At 50.3% G+C, this 24188-nt stretch overlaps 13 protein-coding genes across 13 annotated transcripts; 6 read left to right on the top strand and 7 right to left on the bottom strand.

Annotated features, from left to right (window-relative positions):
- Positions 1-85: 85 nt before the first annotated feature.
- On the bottom strand, positions 86-540 carry N7457_006736 (ubiquitin-related modifier 1; the record flags this gene model as incomplete). The annotated part of the gene is made up of 3 exons (XM_057177780.1): positions 86-203; positions 258-422; positions 479-540. The coding sequence occupies 3 exons, from the start codon at positions 538-540 to the stop codon at positions 86-88; spliced, it is 345 nt and encodes a 114-aa protein (XP_057029524.1).
- Positions 541-765: 225 nt separating this feature from the next.
- Positions 766-3240, top strand: N7457_006735 (Elongator subunit ELP2; the record flags this gene model as incomplete). Its single annotated transcript, XM_057177779.1, has 2 exons — positions 766-894; positions 952-3240. The coding sequence occupies 2 exons, from the start codon at positions 766-768 to the stop codon at positions 3238-3240; spliced, it is 2418 nt and encodes an 805-aa protein (XP_057029523.1).
- Positions 3241-3515: 275 nt separating this feature from the next.
- On the bottom strand, positions 3516-4415 carry N7457_006734 (putative ABC transporter; the record flags this gene model as incomplete). Its single annotated transcript, XM_057177778.1, has 2 exons — positions 3516-4225; positions 4283-4415. 2 exons carry the CDS (start codon positions 4413-4415, stop codon positions 3516-3518), a joined length of 843 nt encoding a protein of 280 aa, XP_057029522.1.
- Positions 4416-4929: 514 nt separating this feature from the next.
- Positions 4930-6425, top strand: N7457_006733 (tRNA dimethylallyltransferase; the record flags this gene model as incomplete). The annotated part of the gene is made up of 2 exons (XM_057177777.1): positions 4930-5022; positions 5082-6425. 2 exons carry the CDS (start codon positions 4930-4932, stop codon positions 6423-6425), a joined length of 1437 nt encoding a protein of 478 aa, XP_057029521.1.
- A 168-nt stretch (positions 6426-6593) lies between these two features.
- N7457_006732 (DXO/RAI1 family decapping nuclease) lies at positions 6594-8206 on the bottom strand (the record flags this gene model as incomplete). The annotated part of the gene is made up of 7 exons (XM_057177776.1): positions 6594-6754; positions 6810-7109; positions 7176-7346; positions 7400-7564; positions 7713-7746; positions 7817-8059; positions 8132-8206. 7 exons carry the CDS (start codon positions 8204-8206, stop codon positions 6594-6596), a joined length of 1149 nt encoding a protein of 382 aa, XP_057029520.1.
- A 418-nt stretch (positions 8207-8624) lies between these two features.
- On the top strand, positions 8625-9932 carry N7457_006731 (protein GET4; the record flags this gene model as incomplete). The annotated part of the gene is made up of 5 exons (XM_057177775.1): positions 8625-8668; positions 8755-9011; positions 9065-9076; positions 9145-9297; positions 9349-9932. 5 exons carry the CDS (start codon positions 8625-8627, stop codon positions 9930-9932), a joined length of 1050 nt encoding a protein of 349 aa, XP_057029519.1.
- A 77-nt stretch (positions 9933-10009) lies between these two features.
- On the bottom strand, positions 10010-10648 carry N7457_006730 (uncharacterized protein; the record flags this gene model as incomplete). The annotated part of the gene is made up of 3 exons (XM_057177774.1): positions 10010-10110; positions 10178-10246; positions 10309-10648. 3 exons carry the CDS (start codon positions 10646-10648, stop codon positions 10010-10012), a joined length of 510 nt encoding a protein of 169 aa, XP_057029518.1.
- A 502-nt stretch (positions 10649-11150) lies between these two features.
- N7457_006729 (replication factor C subunit 4) lies at positions 11151-12441 on the top strand (the record flags this gene model as incomplete). The annotated part of the gene is made up of 5 exons (XM_057177773.1): positions 11151-11236; positions 11292-11512; positions 11573-11672; positions 11728-12150; positions 12216-12441. The coding sequence occupies 5 exons, from the start codon at positions 11151-11153 to the stop codon at positions 12439-12441; spliced, it is 1056 nt and encodes a 351-aa protein (XP_057029517.1).
- Positions 12442-12641: 200 nt separating this feature from the next.
- N7457_006728 (amidase) lies at positions 12642-14526 on the bottom strand (the record flags this gene model as incomplete). Its single annotated transcript, XM_057177772.1, has 5 exons — positions 12642-13550; positions 13613-13807; positions 13866-14138; positions 14203-14224; positions 14282-14526. 5 exons carry the CDS (start codon positions 14524-14526, stop codon positions 12642-12644), a joined length of 1644 nt encoding a protein of 547 aa, XP_057029516.1.
- A 1117-nt stretch (positions 14527-15643) lies between these two features.
- N7457_006727 (putative amino acid transporter) lies at positions 15644-17536 on the bottom strand (the record flags this gene model as incomplete). Its single annotated transcript, XM_057177771.1, has 2 exons — positions 15644-16459; positions 16508-17536. The coding sequence occupies 2 exons, from the start codon at positions 17534-17536 to the stop codon at positions 15644-15646; spliced, it is 1845 nt and encodes a 614-aa protein (XP_057029515.1).
- A 188-nt stretch (positions 17537-17724) lies between these two features.
- On the top strand, positions 17725-18957 carry N7457_006726 (cytochrome b5 reductase family protein; the record flags this gene model as incomplete). The annotated part of the gene is made up of 2 exons (XM_057177770.1): positions 17725-17748; positions 17845-18957. 2 exons carry the CDS (start codon positions 17725-17727, stop codon positions 18955-18957), a joined length of 1137 nt encoding a protein of 378 aa, XP_057029514.1.
- Positions 18958-19206: 249 nt separating this feature from the next.
- On the bottom strand, positions 19207-20598 carry N7457_006725 (O-phospho-L-serine:2-oxoglutarate transaminase; the record flags this gene model as incomplete). The annotated part of the gene is made up of 2 exons (XM_057177769.1): positions 19207-19776; positions 19834-20598. 2 exons carry the CDS (start codon positions 20596-20598, stop codon positions 19207-19209), a joined length of 1335 nt encoding a protein of 444 aa, XP_057029513.1.
- A 1423-nt stretch (positions 20599-22021) lies between these two features.
- On the top strand, positions 22022-22402 carry N7457_006724 (uncharacterized protein; the record flags this gene model as incomplete). Its single annotated transcript, XM_057177768.1, has 1 exon — positions 22022-22402. One exon carries the CDS (start codon positions 22022-22024, stop codon positions 22400-22402), a length of 381 nt encoding a protein of 126 aa, XP_057029512.1.
- Positions 22403-24188: the final 1786 nt, after the last annotated feature.

Here is a 24188-nt window from a genome sequence, read left to right as displayed (position 1 = left end):
GTATTTTGCTCTCGGACTTCGACACCCATAGTACGTACGAAACACGTGTGTTTTTCTGGGTCATATCAATGCAATCCCACCATGGTTAACCGCCATGTAGAGTTGAGACGAAGACAATGTTATCTCCCTGTTCAAGCTCATATGTTTCTTCGCCTTCAAGTTCCCAATCGGCATCATTAATGAGAACGAGGATGCCGGGTCGTCTATGAGAGCTATTAGATCCGTTTGAATGAAATGCAAAAGCTATGATCACATACACATTGTCCTCCATGATGAACATGTCTTTTCTTTGATCCTTCATGAGGTTGTCGACAAGGTATTTGAGCAAGTATGAGATGTTTGGCCTGCTGCCATCCTCTAGCTTAGCAGGCAAAACAACCTTGTGCCTGCGCTCATTTCCGAATAACAATTCTAAGCCACCACTATCGAGATCAATTGTCAGCAAAGATTCGCCAATTGAAGAAAAGGCTTGACGTGCGTAAACTCGACCGTGATAGGAATGGGGAATCCTCCCTGGCCCGCGGTTGAAGATTCAGCCATGGCGTAAGTGTAGACCGGAGCTCGGATATACCAAGCTGTAGGGGTGGTATTCTCAACAACGGAAAAGAGATCACAGTCGAGTCTGTTGAAGATGGAGGGGGGTTAGGCGGAGACCAAACTTCTTATCGATAAGCCCCAATGTTTCCCGCAAAGAAATTGCGGCTTTTCTCCAATTTCATAGCACCGCAAGACAGAAGGCTTTTCGAGCCCTCACAATATTCCTTCATGGTCGGCGTCGCAACAGACTATATTAGTGTGGGGGGTAACCGGCATCCCGGTGCTGCGGATTGGGATGTACACACAGGTGTGCTCGCGTTCGGTGCAGACAACAACGTTGCCCTATGGGATCCTCTAGTAGGTCCATGGAAAACTATTCAAACCTTGACGGAGGAGAGCTGACATTTATCTCAGGACAAGACTAATCAGGGTATCTACGCTCTGCTTGTTGGTCATACCGACAAAGTTAGCGTTGTTCGATTTTACACATGCCCCTCCTCAGGAACAAGATTTATCGTCACCGGTTCCGTTGACCGCACGATAAGGGTCTGGCGGAATGAGAACGCCAACCCACGGAGCTATGTCCTTGCGTCTATCCTCGAAGGCCACACGGGTTCTGTGAATGCGATTGCTGTCGCTAATGGAACGGACATCATTGCATCTGGAGCGGCTGATGGCACGGTTCGGATCTGGAGAATAAACGCACAAGAGGATTCGAAATGCGAGCTCCTCGAAACGATCACGATGACACCACGGTTTTTCCCGCTAACTCTGTCATTGCAGCGGCTTGAAGGTGACTCGGATAAGCCGTCAGTACTAGCTGTGGCAGGTACAACGACTAAGGTTCAGATATACGTCTCCGAGACCTCCATCAGTAAGCCTGAATTCAAGTGCCGCGCTGTGCTTGCAGGACACGAAGCCTGGATCAAGGCACTTTCATTCACACAGGATAAGCAAAGCACCGAAGGCGATATATTGCTAGCGTCTGCAAGTCAAGACAGATACATCCGTCTTTGGCGACTGCGCCGGGGTGAAGCAAGTGTGCCTGCTCCGATAGATGAATCGGATCCTTTGCTCGGAGGCATGGAACCCACTTTGTCGAACAAAGCCCATGAGTTTGAGGCTGCAGGATCAAAATATTCTATTACTTTTGAGGCTCTTCTCTTTGGACATGAGGATTGGATTTATACTACTGCATGGAATCCTGATCCGAAGCGACAACAACTTCTCTCGGCCTCTGCTGATAATACCATCACGATTTGGGAACAAGATCAAGCCTCAGGCGTTTGGATGTCTGCAGAAAGAATGGGAGAGATTAGTGTTCAAAAGGGATCCACTACGGCGACTGGTAGCGCTGGTGGTTTCTGGATTGGGCTTTGGTCCCCAGATGGGAAGCAGGTGGTGAGCCTTGGACGAACAGGTAGTTGGAGAGTCTGGCGACATGATTCCGACTCGGATCTCTGGATACAGAAATTCGGCATTTCGGGCCATGTGCGTTCGGCGAATGGTGTCCAGTGGGAGCCCAGTGGGGGCTATCTTCTTTCTACCAGTTCCGACCAGACTACCAGACTGCACGCAAAGTGGGTGCGGGAAAACACAGGCTCCTGGCATGAGTTTTCTCGCCCTCAAATTCATGGGTATGATTTGAACTGCATTGACACATTGGGTCCCTCGCAATTTGTGACCGGTGCGGAAGAAAAGCTCTTACGGGTGTTCAACGAGCCAAAGCCAATTGCTCAGTTGCTCGAGAGACTGACAGGGTTCAAACAATCAAATGATGAAGAACTCCCAGACACCGCTGAAATCCCAGTGCTGGGTCTGTCAAACAAGGCGCTTGGGGATGAGGCGCCGGTGGAAGAGGACGAGCAGAAAGCCCCAGCAGCACCGCCAACTGCTTCTATCTCGTTAGCTGCTGATCACCCGCCGCTGGAGGATCAATTGTCTCGCTATACATTGTGGCCCGAGCATGAGAAGCTTTATGGTCATGGCTATGAGATTTCAGCAGTAGCAGTGAGCCATGATCGAAAGCTCATTGCCACCGCCTGTAAGGCCAGCTCGATCGACCACGCGGTCATTCGTCTCTATGATACGTCGGATTGGCATGAGGTCAAACCTTCACTCACTGCGCACTCGTTGACAATCACCGATCTTTCATTCTCAAGTGATGATCGCTATCTGCTTAGTGTTGGGCGAGATCGGCAGTGGGCGGTCTTCCAACGGAGCGATACGGACCCAACTACGTTTACAAACCTCACTTTCAACCCCAAGGGTCACTCTCGAATGATCCTGGGTGCAGCCTGGGCTCCGGCTACAGCGGACCATGTCTTTGCCACGGCAGGACGTGACAAATCCGTGAAGATCTGGCAAAAGTCCGAAGACACTTTTGTCTGCAAGACGACCGTGGCCCTGACATCGGCAGTCTCGGCAATTGCCTTCTTGCCTGCAATACATAAAGGCTCACATGTGATTGCTGTTGGCGAGGACACCGGTGTCATTTCTATCCACCGGGTTGCTGTTGATACCCTTGAAGCACAGCACGTTGTTACCATTGACAAAGCGGTCTCTCCCTCGAAGGCAATTACTCAATTGTCGTGGCGACCGGTGTCGGCCGCAGAGGCAGATAGCGCAAACCGGTTCGAATTGGCTGTGGCAAGCGAAGACACGTCCACACGCATATATGCGATCTCGAACATGCTCTCATGATTGATATATACAAAAGAAATCAACAAAACAAAATAGTTATAGCCCCCCCCCTTATGAGTCATGATGGTTGAAAACTCCAAATGTTGAATAAATCTTCCCTGTATAGATGCAGATGCCAATCCGTAAACCCAGTATATATATGCCTTGTGGTTGAACCCAATTGTGTTGAATGGCACATCGAAAGATCTCTGGCATCAGTGCGCGCATGTAAAAATAAAAACAAAAACCAAGTCATATCATATCATATCATATTACTTTCCACCTCGATTTCTCCCTCAGTCGTGTTTTTCCAATCCGTAACCTCCAATGCCTTCGAGGGACTGATAGGTCTTGGCCTGATTACCGCGGCCATTCCGGGGACCTCTTACGTGCATATCCTCCTTAAGCCACTTGAGCACTAGTTCTCCCAAGCGGCTATTCTCCGAAGTCCACTCAGGGACCTGTTCATGGAACGACTCAACACTACCAAACGCCTTGACCTTGCCCAAGTGCATCCGGACTAAATGGGTGGGCCACTGGGCGAGGTTGTCCAGGATATGCGTAGCATAAACGATGGTACAGGGACGAGTCTCCGTCTCCCGCTTGAGGAAAGCCAAGAAGTTGCTCCTGGACAAGAGATCGAGATCAACAGTGATCTCGTCGAGGAGCAGAACCTTCCAGGGTCGCAGCAAGCCCATGGCCAGCTGGACACGACGACGTTCTCCATCGGAGACAGCATGCATGCGCCAGCGCAGATCGATATCAAGGATCTCAACCAGCTCATCCCGGCGCTCTGGGTAGGCATTGCCACCGACGGAGGCGAGCAGTGTTGGCACATCGATGTCTGTACGAACGATGCTATTCAGCACCCACTCCACTCCCAGGTAGGTCACGCCATCAAGGCTGTCCTTGAAAGGGTCTTTGCCGCCAACGGCGATCGTATTGTTGGGAGCAAGACGCTTTCCTGAGAGAAGCCGGAGGAGGGTGGTCTTCCCCGCTCCATTTGCTGTTTGTCCGCATTAGTCTTCGAGATTGACTGAGCGTGAGGATAGGTATGACTCACCGCCAATCAAAAGAGTACGGCTTCCAGCAGGTAAGCTCAAATGTACGTTCTCCAGGCCATTGGAGCCGTCTTGGAACTTGTACGAGAGGTTTTGCACCTCAATGGATGGTAGGATGGAGTTGATATCCGCCATGACGACAGTGGGAACAGAGAGTAAGTACTGGGAGATGATATGAAAGGTAAATGACAAAAGGGAAAGGCGGACAAGCAAGACCGTCGAACTTCTCTAGTCTTATTTGATGCTAGCGCTCATCCATGTACGGAGTAGTAGTATGAAGCCAACACCATCAGCCACCTGGGCAGACCTCCCGTGGCCCCACGCAGATGAGGTAACCGTAGTTGATATACCGCTCTCTTCTCCGCCTTGATCTATATCATATATGTATACTCCGTACTCCGTACATGGAGATGACAATCCATAACATTATGGAAAGGATCGAGTACACAGGAAGAGGTCTGGGGATCGGTGTTTCAATGCAGTAAAGGACATGTATATCCCAGACAGATGCATCAATCCGCAGTCAAGTCAACTCAGCTATGAGGTAGGCGATTGGTTTTCTGCCGGCAGTAACACCCACTTCACGATAACGATAACACCCTTTTTTTTGGTTCTCTTCCTTCGCCGACGTGATAATGAGCATCGCGGTATGCTCTCTGTTCTGCGATCGATCTGGCACAGAAAACAAATCATGAATCCTCTCATCGCCGTGGTCGGTGCTACAGGCACAGGCAAGTCGAAGGTAATGACTCTACCCCGCACTCAGGCCGATTGGACGTAATGACTGATAGCTGTAGACAGCTTGCAGTAGACTTGGCTTCTCGATTCAATGGTGAAATTATCAATGGCGATGCTATGCAGATGTACCGCGGTCTGCCAATCATCACAAACCAGATCCCGACTGATGAGCGAAACGACATCCCCCACCACCTTCTCAGTTGCATCGACCTAGACACCGAGGCTTGGCGTATCGGGCTCTTCAAGCGAGAAGCTTTACGAGTCATTGAAGACATCAGAGCCCGTGGCAAGGTTCCTATTCTTGTCGGGGGAACACATTATTATACCCAAGCGGTGCTGTTCAAAGACCAGCTGGTGGGCGAAGGGGTGGATGACGAAGGCGAGCGGGAACAGCTCACGGAATTCAGCTCAACCTCGAAGAAATGGCCAATTCTGGACTCACCGCCAGAGATTCTTTTGGAGAAACTGCGCGAGGTGGATCCTGTCATGGCTGCACGGTGGCATCCGAGAGATGGACGGAAAATCCGACGGTCTTTGGAGATCTATTTTCAGACAGGACGGCCGGCGTCGGAGATTTATAAAGAACAGTTCTCCCAAAAAAGAAAGGCAATGGATCAGGAGGAGGGACTATTGCGGTTCGAGAACACGTTGGTGTTCTGGGTACATGCCGAAAAGGAAATCCTCAATGCGCGCCTGGATGCCCGTGTTGATGACATGGTCAAGCAGGGCTTGATGACCGAGGCGCACAAAATGTCGGATTACTTGCAGGAAAAGGCTTCGCAGGGGATTGAAGTCGATCAAACGCGGGGTGTCTGGGTGTCTATCGGATTCAAAGAACTGGCCCCGTACTTCAAGGCTCTCCGGGAAGGGGAAGCAAGCGAGAAAGAGATTGAAGACCTCAAGCTCCACTCTCTTGAATTGATTCGGATCGCAACCCGGCAGTACGGAACATCGCAAGTCAAATGGATCCGCAACAAACTCTGGCGCGCACTCACGGAAGCCGGAGAGACCCGTCGTCTTTACCTTCTAGACAGTTCCAATGTCAGCGACTGGAGCAAGAACATCACCAAGCCATCTGAACAGATCGTACAGCAAATGCTACAAAATGAGCCGACTCCGGATCCCAAAACGCTATCTGAATTGGCGGCGACGGAGTTCGGTGCGAAGGAAGCCCAAGCCCAAAAGCGTGTGCAGACAGATCCGATCGGGAAATGCTATACGTGTGACGTCTGTCAGAAAACCATGGCGACCGAGGACCAGTGGCATATCCACCTGAACAGTCATCAACATAAAAGGGGATTGAAGTCTGCGGTTAAGAGGGCACAGCGCGACGAATATTTCCGACAGAAGGCCTTGGAAGCGGAGGGGAGTCAGGTTCCTGGGGCTGAATCTGGGCCCAGCTCATGATTCTTTGCATCGCAAGGCGGAAAATTACATGTAGACACATAGAAATACCCAACCCATGATGTTGTATTCCGCATATTTGCGTGTATAGTAAGCCATTTGATGATTTCATTGCAAGGAAGTTCCAAGGGAATTCAATACCAGGGGTCTAGCATACATGGCATCTTTCACTCATAGTACTGGAGAGGCCATGGCCGATCGCCAGGCCTTGAAAGCAGGGGAAAGAATATCGCCATGGCCTTGTTCCTCGACCTGATATACTTCGATGACCGGAGACTTCTCCTTTTTTCGAATTCTCCATGTCCCATCACGGTTGATGGTTTGTTTGAGCCCTAAAAAGATGCGTCAGTGATGTTATAAACATACAAAAAGAAAAAGAAAACCCACACTCCAGGAATGCACCGGTAAAATTGATGCAAACGTTTCCATCCCAAGAACGTCGGCCGACATTCATCACTTTCCCCGGAATACTGGCAGTCTCCAGCTCCTCCAAGCTATGGCAAATGCCATTCTCGTCACGGAATCCCACGATGATCTTAGGCACACCGAGCAAAAAGGACTGTGCCCAGAATTTGAGCAGTTTTCGTTCATATTTGAGCAAGTCGCGGTCATTGCGAATCTGAGCTGACGTTTTCAACTCAACCCAGTTGATGGGGTCTTCCTTTCGGGATGGCTTACTATCCCAGACTAGAAGCAAGTCAGCATTGTCTCATGAATCCAGGACTATTAGCATGAGAATTCGAGATCACATACTAGCATCAACTTCTCCGCCGAGAACCATGCGGATATTTCCGATGCCCGTGCGCACAACCGAACAATACTGTGCTGCGTTATTGACGATATCGTTCTCACGACCTTCAATCTCTTCACGCGTTGATTCATCCCATGTCTTCCGAAGTACAGCCAGGTTCTCGAATTTGTAGCCTGGGGGGTTCTTAGTTAGCTGGGGTATATATGTGAAGCCGTTAGCACCATACCCCAATACATCATGAGTTCCTGCGGTGCCATCCCAGGTGGAGATCCGCGCTTGCGTTGGTTCTCTTTCTGTTGGTTTTTGTACTCATTGTTCTCCTCGATGAATCTAGCAACATTTAGCCTCTCATATCGTGGGTAGTGAGAGCTGGATATACGCACATGGTGCCCTATGAGAGAATGTCAGACCATCAAAGCTAGATAGTCTCGATGAGATTCATGTCATACCTGGAAACACGTTGCATTCATCTCGAAACTGGAGATAGCCTTGGGGTTAGAAGGATAGCACACGATGTTGGAGAGAACTTAGAGCCACACACCCGTTCATATTATCAAAGGGAGCGGTTAAAATCTGTAAAAAGAAATTGAGCATGTAGTCCAAGGCCAGATAACAGTCCGCGACAAACCTCAATTCAACTTACCTTGGTCATCATCCCTCTCCATGTGACAATGTCCACTTCGCATTTCTTTTCTGTTTCCTTTTCATAGGCAACGAGGGTATCAAGTAAAGCATCCAGATGCTCATCTGGGACATCATTGAGCTTTTGGAACGTGTCATAACCCTTGTTTAGGTCTGCCGGGAGAGCTGGCGTGTAGTAATAGGCCATGGATGAATCTCCCAACGAAAACCGACGCTGGTCATCATAAGAGAAGCATGCAATCTCCTAGCCATAGGTGAGCTATTGATGTTCATTTCTTGACTCATTTCTTGACACAACGCCATGTCTTTGACGTACCCTTGGTCTCCGGATGGAGGTATTTGCGCCGCCGAAGCGGTGCAGGGGCTGGATATTAAACGTAGACCGGTTCATGATGGGCTGATCAGACTCGTGAGCGAGAGACATAGCCCGGTGAAGAAGAAAGATTGCCCTACAATGTCCCTGATATAGTAGATCGTCACGACTTAGTTGAGCCGTATGATCGTTAAGAGACCCGCGTAATGGCGTATTATGGTGTTATCACCGGAAATTCAATAGAACGAAAGCAAAACAGCAGAGATAGCAGAGATAGCAGAGACAGCAGACTCCGCGAGAAATTGAGCTGTACGTAGGTAATGCTGTACAGAGCTGGGCAGTTTGGAGATGACGGAGATGTTCTCTGGGCAAATTGCCGCGTCCCCACCAAATCTCAACCAACTCCCCGCGAACGTTCTGCACTGCTCTGCGTTGTAGAGTCCTCGTGTTTCTATTTCTGTCGTGTTTATTATCAGCGCCTGATCTTTCTTGAATAATGTCATCCCGCATCGACAAAGTCATCGCGCGCCAGCGAGAAAAGTGAGAAAACACCTCTGGCCTGTAAAGACCGTGGACCCCGTTTCACAGAAGATCATATTCTGACTGCGTTGTTGCTTTGTTGACAGAATTGCCGATGGCGCTTATTACGAGGCTCACCAGCAATTGCGTGTCATTGCTGTCCGGTATATCAAGCAGTCCAACTACGATGCTGCAGCGGAGATCCTGGCAGGTGGCGCGAAGGAGCTGTTGAAAGCTGGCTCTCAGCAGGGTGCATCGGCAAGTGGTGGAGACTTGGCCATCATGTTGGTGCTGGAGGTGTACAACAAAGCTGAGTGGGGGATCTCAGGCGATAATGATGATGCGGAGTGTCGCGCTCGCAAGAGTGAGTCTATCAAGCGTCTTGTTCCTACTGGGGTTCATGACTGCGGCTTGCAGTGGTCAACTTCAGTATCTATCGAGGCTGCAATGGCTATCATAAAGCTCTGTTTACTAATTTCTTCATTGTCGTTTTCCAGAGCGCCTGATCGAGCTGCTGCGTGAGTTCCCATCGGACGAGCCTACACGGAAGCGGTACATCCAAGAGATGATTGGGTGGAGTGCAAAGTTCGGATCTTTGGAAAGAGGAGATGCCGATCTACACCATGCTGTTGGTTCAGTATATGCCGAAGGTTGGTCATACGTGAGCGCAATCTTGGATGTATTCTAATCTAGTGCCTCAGATAACGAGCCTTACGACGCCGAGAAACATCTCATCTTAGGAACATCTGAATCAGCCGAGACCCTCGCAAAGCTCGAATATGAGTGGTACACTAGCGATGAGCCACACACCGCAGCGATCTATGCGTCGCGCGCAGTCTTCCCTTACCTTCTCACTGGAAACATCCGCAGTGCGAACAAAGCCTTGCTCATTTTCACCGCGCGGCTTTCGGCAGCCAACCCTCAGCTTGGTGTGCAGGATGTTAGCAGTGCCAGTTCCGATGCCCGAGTGTTCCCCGCCCTTCCTTTGGTGAACTTTATCAGCTTGCTATTGTTGACCATTCAGCGGGGAAGTGCCGATCTTTTCCGGCAGCTCACTGCCCACTATGCAGCACAGATCAAAGCAATCGGTATCTGGGACGATGCTCTGGCTCAGATTGGCGAGCAGTACTTCGCCATCAAGATCCCACGGCAAGGAAACCCCCTGATGGATATGATGAGTGGTATGCTGTTTGGCGGAGGCCAGGGCAAAGCGGGTGGCAGAGCGGCATCGCAAAGGACTGCAAAGAAGGTTGAGGCACCACCTTCAAGCATGGAGCTTGACTAAAGGAGATCGGAGTCCTCTTCGGTGAACAAATCCAACTGATAGTGTAATGAAGACAAGATGCATGCAGCAATTACAACCTAGTTAGAGAACGAGTCCTTCTCAGGTTCGAACATCCAATTGTCGTCGTCCAACGATGCTACCTTTTTGCGTAGGCTCTCGTGCACCAAGCCCAGAATTTCTGCCTCAGATTAGTACATGGTGACAGAGAAGACCTCCAAATACAGACCAACCACACTGTAACTCACCATCAGGTTCATCGTTTGATTGTCTGTTTCGGTGCCGAATCATCATCTCCACAAGAGCCGCCTCGAACTCTGTTCCAAAGATCAGCAGACTGTACTTCACAGAGATAGATAGCGTGATGCCAAAGACCTACTCTCTTTATCACAGCCGGTGATCTCTGAAGAATTCAAGCCCTCCTCGGATGCAAGATCACCTAGCTCCTCTCCATCTTCCCCAATTAGAGCATGCGGCAATGTTGGAATATCCAGTTTGTAGCTGCCATTCTTGTCCCGGACCACGATGTCTTTATTCTCCACTTTGAATGATCGAGCAGGCGGTCCGGAATCCGAAGATGTCGGTTTTAGCCGGTGCGAGGGGCGATTGGAAAGGCCGCTGGTGTTTTGAGGGATGGAGCCATTGGGAGGTCCTACGGAGGCAGGTCGGCGACTGAGGTTTCCGTGGAAGAGGTTGCGGCGAACAGAGGTTGGATTCATTATGATGCTAGTGCGACTGGGCTGTTGACACTTGCTCTTCCCTGTGTTTTTCGGAGGTTCTAAACATGCGGGAAGCTGTGCCAGTTGCAAAGAGCAGTGTGAACTTGTCGAGAACCAAGATGTCCCTGGGCGAGTGTTTCGAGGTTCTGTGCAGTGAAGCCAAAGAGAGTCCACGGACTTGAGGAATTAAGAATAAGTGTGTTGTTGGGGGGGCAAAGGGAGGAAGAATGGTGTGGAATGAAGTAGAGAAGCAGTGATCACAACGACCACCACAACGAGAATAGCAACTACAAAGGCATAGTCCTCAATGTATCCAGATCTGCCAACTTATGAGCTTGTGGCAGTAATTCTGCAAATCAAAAGAATCCGTTAGCAGCTCAATGCTTCCCTGTCTCGCTCCAAGTGCACAGGCCAGCCGATAAGTCCTTATCGCGTTTCTCACGCGTGCTTCTTTCGCGTCTCCTCACTTCACCTTGCTCCCTCGTATACCACCCTTCTCATAATGGCCCAAGCTGAATCTTCTAGTGCTTCTCGAACTGGTGCTAAGGCAAATACTGCCGGCGCTCCGGTAGACTATGAGCTTCCTTGGTGGGTATCGCGTTCTCAAGCATTTCCGGTAGAGCTAACGTTAGGCTTACCATAGGGTTGAGAAATACCGCCCAATCTTCCTCGATGATATTGTCGGCAACACAGAAACAGTGGAACGGTTAAAGATCATTGCTAAAGATGGCAATATGCCCCACGTCATCATCTCCGGCATGCCGGGTATTGGAAAGACTACTTCAGTTCTATGTCTGGCACGGCAAATGTTGGGAGATGCATACAAGGAGGCAGTCTTGGAGCTGAACGCTAGTGATGAAAGAGGTCAGCTCTGATAGGATAATGTGAATGAATAGGGCGACCAGGGCTGATACGGTGGACTAGGTATCGATGTGGTGCGGAATCGGATTAAGGGTTTTGCTCAGAAGAAGGTCACTCTGCCTCAAGGACGCCACAAACTGGTCATCCTCGACGAAGCCGACAGGTTTGTGCTCCTCGATCTTCTCATTTGGTCACTGGACTCACATTTTCCCCCGCAGCATGACTGCCGGTGCTCAACAAGCCCTGCGACGTACTATGGAAATCTATTCGTCTACCACGCGATTCGCCTTTGCGTGTAACCAGTCAAACAAGATTATTGAACCTATCCAATCCCGCTGCGCCATTCTCCGTTATGCCCGGCTGACAGATGCTCAAGTCGTGAAACGCTTGATGCAGATTTGCGAGGCCGAGAAGGTCCAGCACTCAGAGGATGGAATTGCTGCACTTGTGTTCAGTGCAGAGGGTGATATGCGTCAGGCTATCAACAACTTGCAGAGTACTTGGTCAGGTTTCGGTTTTGTCAGCGGAGACAATGTCTTCCGAGTAGTTGACAGCCCGCACCCGGTCAAAGTCCAGGCTATGATCAAGGCTTGCTGGGAAGGCAAGGTGGATGTGGCATTGGAAGGGTTGAACGAGCTATGGTATGTCAAGAGGTGTTTTTGAACTTTAGTCTTGTGGAAAATTTCTCACCAGTTCATGTTTACAGGACCCTGGGTTACTCCTCCCACGACATCATCAGTACTATGTTCCGAGTCACGAAGACCATCCCCACTCTCTCCGAGCATTCCAAACTGGAGTTTATCCGGGAGATTGGATTCACGCATATGCGGATCCTGGATGGTGTGCAGTCACTACTTCAACTCAGTGGATGTGTGGCCAAACTTTGCAGGATTAACATGAAGCCCGACTTGTTCGAACCTCCTAAGGCTTGAGATGAAAAAAGATTATCTTATTGCATATTCCCACGGCGTTTGTCTTTCAAGTGACTCTGGAGGCAGTTATTCTACTAAGCTGCATAATGAGTTATGTCTGGTCATGTTTATCCCAAAAATTAGTTTCAATCAAAGACGGTTTTCGTCTGGCTGTCTGGCTGTCTGCGAGTTGGCACAGCTTCGTATACTGCGCGAATGACTCAATCAAACTTGCCAATATGACTTTTCCAGAGCTCCTCAATGATGGTGGCAGCACCCAGTACCCTTTCCTCATGAAGTTTTTTCCCAATAACCTGCAGATTCACTGGATATCCATCTACCTGGTTCGCATCGTAAAGATTCCAATTCCACTCATCGAGGCTATTCCGGGGGGTATAAGGCTCCGAGGGCAACACATCCAACTCAGCCCTCACCCTATCCACCGGGAACGTGATAGCCGGATAATCAAGCAAATTCCAAATCTTGGTATAGCCAACCCAGCGGACCTTCCGATGAGGCACAGTCGTATGCGGCAAAGTAGGGCTCAACAGAATATCGACAGCTTTACCCGACGAGGACCGCACGGCATTCCATTTGTCCAGATATCTTTTTTGCACCGCAGCTTTCCGCTTGTTCAATTGCCAATACTCATATACCGAGATAGGCTGGCCACGGTTCACCAGTGCTTCAACATGCGGAATGAACGGCTCCCCTGCAGCAGCCACATCTCGACGAATATCCTCGCCCCCGTCAACCGTATAGAACAGATCCATGATCTCAATGCATGCAGCGTGATCAGAAGTATCCCAGGCTATAACCTCGTGGCCATGGCTTCTGAGCACCGCCGAGAGCTCCAGCAGAGCTCGCGCAATAGGTGGGTGGACCTTCACGATGCCGTCATCCAGGATCAAGCCGATGACCATAGGTCGGGTTTGGACTTCTTGGAACGAATGGTCATTCCAGGGGAGAGGAGCGCATCGGGGGTCGACATCCCAGGGCTGACTGTTCGCCATCAGCCGGCTAATGTAGCAGATGGACGAGAGGTCTCGGGCCATGGGCCCAATGGAAGATGGAACATGTTCTTGGCCTTCGGTGGAGACCGGTACTCCCTGATAGGGAAGTCGAGCGCTCTATTTATGGTATGCATGAGTACATGGGAACGCTGGGGTTGCTCCTCCATGGTGTCACTTACACTCGGTTTAAAGCCATACAAGCCCAGTGTGGACTGTGGAATTCTCACGCTTCCACCAATATCAGTGCCAAACCCGATCAAGGATCCATGCAAGGCCAGCAAAGCAGCTTCGCCGCCTGTGGAGCCACCGGGTGAGAAGTCTGGATTGCGAGGGTTGGTTGTGAGTCCCCAAAGAGGATTTTCGGTCTCAGCCCACTGGAAGTCTAGCGTCAATGTCCGTCTCTGATACTGTAGATGTGAAGTTTAAACGAACCATGATACTCTGCGGAAGGTTTGTCTTTGCAATGACTATGGCGCCCATGTTCTTTAAGATCTGCACGAGCGCGGCGTCTTCCTTGGCTGGAGCGAAGCACCTGCCCACATAACCCAAGGTCGTGTCGACGCCTTTGACGTTGAATTGGTCTTTCAGGGTGATAGGAATCCCATGTAGCGGTCCTTTAAGCTTGCCTGTTGCTTTGAAGTCGGCGTCTAGCTTCCTTGCCTGTTCTAGGGCATCTTCAAATAGAACCTCAGTCAAGCTGTTCGTCTAGCCATGTCAAATTTAATCAGTGTGCTGACCAGCGACAGAGACGAAGACATGAGCCACTCACGAGTTGGTGAGCTACTACGGCCCTGTGAAGGAGATTCTCAGTAAATGACTTGTTCGAGTACTCTGTCATAGCGACATACCGTTTGATGTACGCCGTGGTCACTTGTTCCGCTTGAAACTCTCCTTTTTCCAGGCATTGCAGCAATGTGGCGACATTGTCAATATCCGTGATCCTTTGAATCAAAGGATCTCCGAGTCGAGTGCGCTCCTCGACATTGTATACTTGCGGTGGACGTTGAGCAACGTCCGCCAAGTACGGTGCGAGGAATTGGTCTCTGATGGCCCGTTTCCGAGAAACGATTTCTTCCCAGGTCTGCGAGCCCATAGTGTGATTGCATTCTGTCTCCAATTGGGGTTCCAACTGCTCTTTATATCTAGAGCTCGGAGATGTGTCCGACGCTTATCAAGTGGGGATATAGTCATTGGCGTGATCCGGGATTCGCCGTGTTTCCCCGATAATTGGGGTCATTCTGGGGTCATTGGATACATAGCAGTCTCTTTCGTTCTGTTCCCGAAAGGAATCGCACAGTCGAGACAGCAGATATGCAGAGATGCAGAGATGCAGAGGAGACGAGCAGACGAGCAGACGAGAGGAAGAGATGGAACAGAAGGGGGTCCGTGGTCAACCTTGTTCCCAACCTCCATCTTGTGTCTGCAGTGGCCGTCAGATGTCCTCAAATAGCTGCGAATATCGTCTGGGAGACCTCAACAGAGACAGCTGGGATATAATCCAGTACAGAGACTCCAACTGCTGCCACTGGGGCCATCCGCACGCAGCACAAGCTGTAGGCCATCTGTGCAGGGGGAGAAAAAGAAATTACGCCTTTCAGGCTGTACGGTTTACTATTTCATCCTTGTAGATCACGAAAACATTATAGAATATGGCAAGCAAGCTTGATAGCCTCAACCACTCGATCACCGGGCCAGTCGAGTCATTCCACTCTTGATGCGATTTAAGCGATGTTGGCAACTCTCTGGTTAGCGTGAAGTTCTTGTGCAGCAAAAGAAGAGTGTGAAACCGGTGTTTCCATGAAGGTATTCTATAGACACGTCACTCCAACTGTGAAGCCATTCAGAGGGACTTTCCCCGGGGTAAATTATCTGCAGATTCTCTGCGACCTAGCAGTCTCGAGAGACTGCAGATGGTATGAACATTATGTATAATACACGCCACAGATTGGTAGCGCATGAGAACTCAGTAAGAAAACATGGTAGACTCAGACCCGACACGGTATCGTGAATCCAAGAAGATGAAGCAAAATACACTCGCCTATAGCCATGGTCATCATATCATTGCCCACAAAAAAAAGGCCTTCCGTTGCAAGTGCGGGTACACATCACAGATACAAACACTGGAGATGGCTTTCATCCCTGCACCACATAACCCCAGCTATATATGCATGAATATCAAAATCATTAAAGAAACAACAGAGCAAAGAGAGCTATCGGGAACCGCGCTTCCAGAATTTCCAGCTGGGAAGGTCAATTCGACCGTCTCGCTGGTAGATACGCCAGTAGTAGACCGGTACACCGGTGATGATGAACGCAACGACAATGAGGGTCTGTAGGGGCTCGGAGATGACGGCTCGGCTGAGAAGGAACAAGCTAACACAGCAGAATATGATGGGGGTGGTGATCCAAGTGCGGTAGGGTCGCTCCAGCTGGGGTTCACGGATGCGGAGGACGATGAGTCCGAGCACGGTGAGGAAGTAGAAGGTGTATCCTGCTACGCCGTAGAAAGTGACCAGAGTGCCAAATTCACCAACGATTATGTAGATCGCTGTCAGGATGCCGTTAAAGGCCATGGCGTAAATGGGCGTGAAGCCGAGTCTAGATTCATCGCCTAAGAGGCGGGAGAGGGACTTGCGGGCCCAAGAACGGCGTTGCAATCGGCTGCCTGCTGGAGGGCCTTGCGAAGGAGAGGCATGGAGCCCGATGCGACCAAAAATGGAGGGAAGATAGCCTTCTTTGCCAGCTGCGTAGACCAGCCGGCCGCTTGTAAAGGTGGTTGCGTTGAGGGCGCCGAAGCAACTGGCAGAAACGACTAGAGCTAGAATCAGGGCTCCCACGGCGCCGAATACCTTTGCGCCGAATTGCACGGCAACAGTGTTACTTGCCTCGATGGTAGCGTGGGGCAGGACTAGGAAATATGAGACATTGGCGAGAAGATAGGACAGGATGACCAGTGGCATCGCTGTGTGAATTACGCGTGGCAGATCCCGGTTGGGGTTCTTAAATTCGCCCGTCACGTAGTTGGTCTGCAACGTGTGAGTAAAAGTTCTCCAAGAAACCGATGTTCAACTTACATTGTCCCAGCCGTCAAATGCCCAGAGACCTGCATACAGGGCCACTGCAAAATCAGAGATCTCAGTGTTGGTTCCCTCGAACCATCCTGTCGTCTTCCATTCTTCATTTGCGTTTCCTCCGGCCGAAAATCCGGTCACGGCGACGATAATGCCTATAATAGTGACTCCCAGCAGGGCAATGAACTTGAAGAACAGGAAGAAATCTCCAATCCGGGTGGCGAACTTGGTGGATATGCAGTTGAGCAGAGTCACTGTCAACAGCCCCCCAAATGCAACACCCTTGCTGATCCAAGGATTCAAATCACCCACATCTGCGCCCACAAATGCGCGAACGACATATTCGCCGAAGATAAGAGAGATAATCGCTGCAGAGCCAGGCTTCAGTACTAGCACAGCACACCATGCGAAAAGGAAGCCCGTCAGCTCTCCAAAGATCTTGGACAGATAGATCTGTGAGCCACCATTCAGCGGAATTGCACCTCCCAGCTCTGCATAGCTCGCAGCCCCTGTCCAGGCGAGTAGACCAGCCACCGCCCAAACGATGAGCGAGGCGCCCGGCGACCCTGCGTTGGCATTGACCTGACTTGGCGACGAGAAGATACCAGATCCAATAATCAGCCCAACAATGAGTGATAGCCCATTGAGATAAGTCAACGTCTTATTCCGCTCCAGCGATCCATCTGTAAACCCCGATCGCTCTGCCGACGGGGTGCCTAGGGGCGCGTAACCACCCTGGGTCTGCGATAGTGGGAAAAGAGTACCCCCGAAGTCGAAAGCCGAGGAGATGGAATATGAGCTGTGAGCTCTGTGGCGGCCTGTTTCCAGCTCCCCACCTAGATGCGACTCCGCAAGCGGGTCTTCGTCCTCGAGGGAGAGCTTGCGGGAGGAGGAGATGCCGTCGGGGGAGGAGGAGCGTGAGGACCCGTTGACGGAAACGGGGGACGAGGAGGCGAGAGAGGCGAGTTCTAGTGAATCTCGAGGCGCAGCGAGACTGCCATTCCTATTGCCCTGGAAATATGTATTCGACATATTCTATGTCTAGCGTGTTGGATCAATTGTCCGGGCGGTGATGGCAAAATGTATATCGTCAGGAGTAGCCAAGGGGAGTCTCCATCGCCCAAAAAGAAAGTCGAAAAGGTCGGGGGTTGTAAAAGAGAGAAAGTCCCCCGAGCGAGTTGAATGAGGTGAAGTAAAGAAGTGGCCAAGGGGTGTATTTTATGGAGTGTCGATCACCCAATCGGGTCCCTTGGCCTCGACCTTTGAATCTTCCCCCGCGATGTCTTTCTTTTTTTACAATTGCGCTTCCAGATGAACCACTTTTCCTCTTTATGCTGTAGAAGCAGCCAGGGTCTCAGAGCTGCGGCTCGCCCTATGCGCTATGCTTCAACCTCGACCTCATCGCCCAAATCCCCCCTTCCAACTCGCGCCGCTGGCTGGGCATCGTCGTCGTGGGTGCCACAGCAGCAGGCGCAGGCGCCTACATCCGGTCTCAAAATACAACTTCTGCGACCTTGAACCCGGAAAAATTCACCAAATACAGCCTTGTCTCGCGCGAACCTGTGTCAGCAACCAGTAGCCTTTTCACACTCCGACCGCGCAAGCCCAGCGACAGCAACTACGACGTCTACGAGGAAGCTTGGCAGACTGGAGTATGGAGTGTGATGTTTAAGCAGCCACAATTACAGATCGGACGAGATTACACTCCACTGCCCACGACGGCTGCGACGATGCTAAGTGTCGATGACGAGAATGAAGGCTGCTTGCGGTTCTTCATTCGGAAGGATCCTTTTGGAGAGGTCTCGCGGTATCTGCATACCATCGAAGTCGGAGCTGATGTCGAGATGCGCGGTCCTAAAATTGAATGCACGATTCCAAAGGAAACAAATAATATCCTCTTTATTGCTGGTGGAACGGGGATTGCGCCAGCTCTGCAGGCCGCATATTCGCTTTTGAATCGCACGACCACCGAGCGTCGGCCGACGATCCATATTTTGTGGGCGAATCGATTAAAGGATGACTGCGCTGGTGGTCACAGTGACTCGTTGAAGCCGCAGCCACGCCGAGGCTGGTTCTCTGGGTGGTTTGGCTCGTCCAAGAGCCAGGGAACCATCGCTTCCGATCCCACCGCCGTTATGAAAAAGGAAGATGTATCCATCATCGTGCGAGAGCTAGAGGCGTTCAAGTCTCAATACCCCGGGCAGGTCACCGTGGATTACTACCTGGACGAGGAAAATACATTCATTGGAAAAGAGGCTATCCGAAGTGCCATTGAGCCAATCTCAGCAAACGACGCTCGCAAGAGTAACTTAATTTTGGTCTCCGGTCCTGAAGGGTTCATCAGCTATATGGCTGGGCCCAAGCTGTGGGCGCAAGGACAGGAGCTTCAGGGCCCCCTAAATGGAGTGATCAAGGAACTTGAGCTCAAAGAATGGGGTGTGTGGAAGCTTTGAGGACTTTCTCCGGAGCCATTTCTAAGACCTCTTCTTGGGCATTCTTCGTGAGCCACCTTTTGTACCAACATCGAAATCTTTCTTTGTCATTAAAGCATATAGCATGGATATACTGGGAGTTATGTTGAATAAACAGTCGCAACTGTCCTTGACACATTCAAGTGTCTTATTTCGTTACCCATCACACGTTCCTGGCCCAAAGCCCCAGGTTGAATTCGCTCAAATACCGATATTATCTTCAGACGCAATCTACAGTCCAGTAGCAAAGTCCTCGAGGTATTTCACCAGTTTCTGTACATTCTCCAGGGGGACCGCATTGTAGTTGCTGGCACGCATACCGCCTACACTGCGGTGACCCTTAAGGCCCTGGAGGAGACGCTTTTCAGCACCGGCGATGAACGCCTTCTCCTTGGCGTCATCACCACCGCTCACGCGGAAGCAGATGTTCATGCGGCTGCGAACGCTGGCGTCAGGGACAACCTGGTACACTTGCGGGTACTTGTCCAAAGCGCCGTAGATAAGCTGCGCCTTATTGTTGGCGACCTCCTCTTGACCGTTAACCTTTTGGGCGCCAAACTCAGTCATTAGGTCGGCCATGACCTGACCAGCAATCCAAAGATTGAAGATGGGGAGGGTGTTGTAGAGGGAGTTGTTCTTTGCGATGATTGCGTAGTCGAGCACAATTGGGCCAGGGAGACCACCAATGTTCAATCGGTGGAGCAGAGCAGGGGGAGGGGTTGCAGTCTGAGGAGGGAGGAGATCCTTGCGAACGATGGCAATGGTGATACCGGTAACACCGATGTTCTTCTGTGCGCCGCCCTGTATATACTGTTAGTTATACCACTTCCATGATGCAGGGAACGTCAGGCTACTTACGAAGATCACAGCGTATTTGCTGACATCAACCTTCCGGCTAATGAAGTTGGAGCTCATGTCGGCCACAACAAGGCGCTCATCCTCGGCGTCCTGACCCTGTGCCTCCAATGACTTGGGGAATTGCTGGAACTCGACACCATCGACGGTTTCGTTATCACAAAAGTAGACAAATGCAGAGCCCTTGCCGCCCTCCTTCTTGGTAGGAGTCAACGACCAGGTATCCTCCCCGGGAATCTTTCCAAACTTTCCACCGTTTGACTTGCGAGCATCAAGCGCGATGTTCACATATTTCGAGCCGATCAGTCTGCTCGCTTCCTGGGAAGCCTTGAGCGACCAAGATCCAGTCACGAGGTAATCCATTTTCAGCTCCTCGTCGACTTCCTTCTGAAGTCTCTGGAAGACCAATGCATCAATCTGGGCCTGTTCTGCACCGGGCTGGGCCTTCTTCACGTCGGCCTCGGCTCGGCGGCGGCGGCGCTCGATCCAAACGGGGACCAGGTTCTGCACGACAGCGCTGAACTCGCCACTGCCACCGGCCTGCATGAACAGGATTTCATAGTTGTCAGGGATATCGAGGAGGGCAGAGAGATTGGCTTTGGCATCGTCGAGGATCTTGTTGGCGGTGGGGGAGCGGTGCGAGATCTCGCCGAGTCCTAGTCCGGCATCGTTGAAGTTGACGAATGCCTTTCCACCGGCCTCAACAACTGAGGTCGGGAGGGGAGCTGGACCAGCTCCAAAGTAAGAAACTTCTTGCCGGGAAGGCATAATGAGATTTAGGATTTTGAGGATTGAGGTAGGAAGAAGAGTGCAGAAGCGGGAGTGAAAAACCTCAAACTGTGGACCGCGGTGGATCAACGTGAGAAAAGTAAAGAGATAGATCTCCTTTTTTCCCCCTCTTCTCTTTCTTTTGTATGGTCAGCAGGATTTCTCGATTCTTTAAGGTGCCTAATATCTTCACCGGATCTACATGGGAGTATCCAATTGACAGCTTTATAGGCGCATCTCTGGCAATGGCGGGGTATGAGTCAATTACGATGTATGGGCCATCGAGTTGAGTCACTCGGAGATCGAAGCAATTGGATTTCCAAGATTACGCTTTCGATAAAAACAGTGTCGAGGGTGATTCGACCCTTACCAAGGCAGATACTTTCATTGTATAAGCTTGGAACTATGGCGCCTGGTTTATCTCAGATCCAACGCTGAGATAGCGGGGTTGGAACCAGTACTAGATGATATACATATCTGTACGAGGTATGTAGAAGTGGTTGAGAGAAGATCATCCCTGTCGGCTAGCTACATAGCAGCTAGATCTTTGGCTTATCGACCTGAGCTCTCCTTCGCATGATCGACTCTGTTCTCGTGCCATCGTTGCAAAGAGTCGACATTCGCGAGTTGCCCATGTTGGGCGATATCGGAGGTCACGTTATACGATGGCATGGGTTTGCAGTGTTTGTCTCTCACTTCTCCACGTGGTATCAGTGGTATCATGTGATATTCTCCGTACCAGCACCGATGTGTTGATGTTTGTTTTTGCCTTCCCACAAGGATATGCACTGGACCCCGTAAACCACCTGTCTAGAAACCGGCTTAGCTTCATGGCTTGAGGCATCAATGGCCTTATCCCGTCACTGCTAGTTAGGGTGCAGGAAACAAATCCACCTCGACTAAATAAGTATAGAGGCAGAGAATTGGAACTTGGTGGACGGGCAATCAAAGATATATAGCTTTAATAGCAATGAACTGATATCTTAAATCACCGATTGAAAAGTCTTCAGAGGCAGGGCCATGTATAGCAGGGATCAAAGGCAGGACACAGGGAATACTGGAGGGACAATGGCGGATGGCAGCTATATAGACTATAGTCTCCATGTATACATGCATTTACACCTGTATGTATATATACACAGATATACTACATCTACTACATATATATAGAGCGTGTGTGTCAGGGCTACATCAAAGCACTGGGGAGAATGGCTACGACAGACTTCCTAAAAGAGAAGGCACGACCCTGTATAGATCGTTGAGATGACCAAAGCCAAGTCGATGTTTATAAACTCTCCCTACCACACGCTGATCTCCATTTGTTTACCATCTCCAATCTTCTTCATTGCTCTTCGTCCATCATCGACCGTCATTCACGGTCATTCACGGTCTTTCCTCATCTATCCCTCCGTCTCAGCTTAACATGTCTCAACCGGCTTATCATTCTGACAACCCTCTGGGTCTCCCCACCTACGAATGTTGGTTCTGCCCACTTGTCTGCGCGGGGTTTTCAGGCCTTCTCTTCCATCTCGAGGAGGGTCGTTGCGTTAAACGGGATCGCATCCGTACTCTTGCCTTTGAGTGTCCCGAGTATGGATTTTACGGCAACCGGCTGACCGATGAGAACCCTTTCTTCTGCTGGGGCTGTGAGTCTGTATTTCCGCAGATCTCTTACCTCTATCACCACGCGGAGCACAACCCTGCCTGCTCGTATCTTCTCAACGACACCGAATGCCTTGGTGTTCTCCGTGCTTTCTACATCGATTACTACGACTGCCCTGGCATGGACTTTAGTCACCACTAGGGTGTTTGCTAACACCGAGACCAGCCTGCCATTGATAATGCGGTGGGGTGCTGGGGGTGCTTGAGTGGATAGATCTCTGAGAAGATTAGCCGGCTCAGTGTGTTAGGAGAGGAGATGGGTTGATCACGGATGATTCGTTTGTTTTCGCAGCGAAATGGGTGGCAATGAAGTGAGGCATTGTGGCTTGTTCTTGTTCTTGTTCCTGAGTTCGCAGATGAGATGTAGTATGCGAAGGAATAGCTTCCAATTTTCAATTAGTATGAATCTCTATTTCTTTTTTAAAGCAATGGCTGTCTCCCTTGCGTTTTTTCTCTTCTGAGGTTGCGGGATATTCTCAATGGGAAATCCTATTTTTGCAAAGATCAGCCAAAGAACAACTGGACATGAAAGAAATCCCCAAACAACAGGGTTGGACAATGGTTCGGGACGTATAACAGGAAACACATGGACTGACAGGGATGAGGCTATTCATAGCACAGCCTGCACCACCAGCCATCGGTGGTTATTCTTACCTCGACCATCCATGATGTAGTTCTCTCTGAGTCTCTACCAGTCTCTATGAGGCTCTGGTTATGTCTCTATGTCTAGGGAGGGCCATTGAGGGTTGGTCTATTGGTTGAATTCCCTCTTGTTCATTCTCCGAGATAGGGTCTCATTTCGATTCTGTCCAAGGCTGCAAGGTACTGGTCAGCCCCGGTGACAGGATGAAAGGATCATGGAAGTTCTGCAGAAGCACAACATGGGGTTCTTATTTTGTTTCCGATCTCTTACTTTGCGATTGTTCTGTTCTCTTTGGATTTACAATCCTTCTAGAAGGGATCGTCATTCCATGCATCTCGCTATTCTTAGATCTGACATGAGAGCATGGAGAACAATCCCCTGGTCCAATAACAAACCCAATCCAGATTCTAATAGGCATTCACAGAGGACTGTAGAGAACAGAACCCGATCTAAATGTAGAGTATTGGATCGATCGCCGTGTCCCCAAGAAGCATGTTTCAACCTCAAACTTGCCCCGGTCTCTCTGCGCCGGGGTACAGCTGGAATTTGCCCTGGCTGCATTGGAGATCCCCATGACACCGTAGCATCTGAGACAAGAATAGCCTGGGAATCTTCCAAGGTCATCATTTAGGGCCGGGGTTTCGGTATCGGTACATCTGGCCGCACTGAAACAGACACAAAGTCAAGTCGCCAACGTACTTCCCCGGACACCGTATCCGGACACTGACTCAGATCCTGTTTGACAGTCTTGTCGTCTTTGACAGCAATGGGGCAGCTGTGGCTAATTTCAGATTGCTTTGTTTCGGAAATGAGCCCAGGGAACTCATTCCTGGGATGAATGGGGTTCCAGCGACCAAGGCAGACAATTTTGGGGCGCCTTGTTGGGTATAAATATCGATGGATCGTGTGGAATGATTTCTTCTATGTGCATACACTATTACTCTATTGAACTGCTATTCATACATCTGCATTGGCATATTGCAATCATCCTGCCGACACATCACCTTCGGGCTACCATTTCAAACCATGACAGTTCCTTCTATGTCATTCATCATGATGTCTTCTGCAATGGGTCGAGGAGGATATAATGCCCCCGCCAATCGCCCCTGCCCACAGCTTCTAGCGCTTGCGAATTAGGGTGCCCTGGATGTGCATCACGGGCAACGCACGCCCAGCAATCAATTCGATCTCAATTGCAATCCGCAGCCAGTTGATATCACAACTGCCGCCGAGGGAGAATCAAACACCGTGGCGAACCAACGTCGCTGTCGTCAAACTCATGTTT

The sequence above is a fragment of the Penicillium paradoxum genome, assembly GCF_028828445.1.
Source record: "Penicillium paradoxum strain IBT 22861 chromosome Unknown utg000006l_segment0_segment0, whole genome shotgun sequence".
Lineage (NCBI taxonomy): Eukaryota > Fungi > Ascomycota > Eurotiomycetes > Eurotiales > Aspergillaceae > Penicillium > Penicillium paradoxum.
The sequence above is the reverse complement of the archived record's forward strand: the minus strand, read 5'-3'. Positions and strand labels throughout refer to the sequence as shown.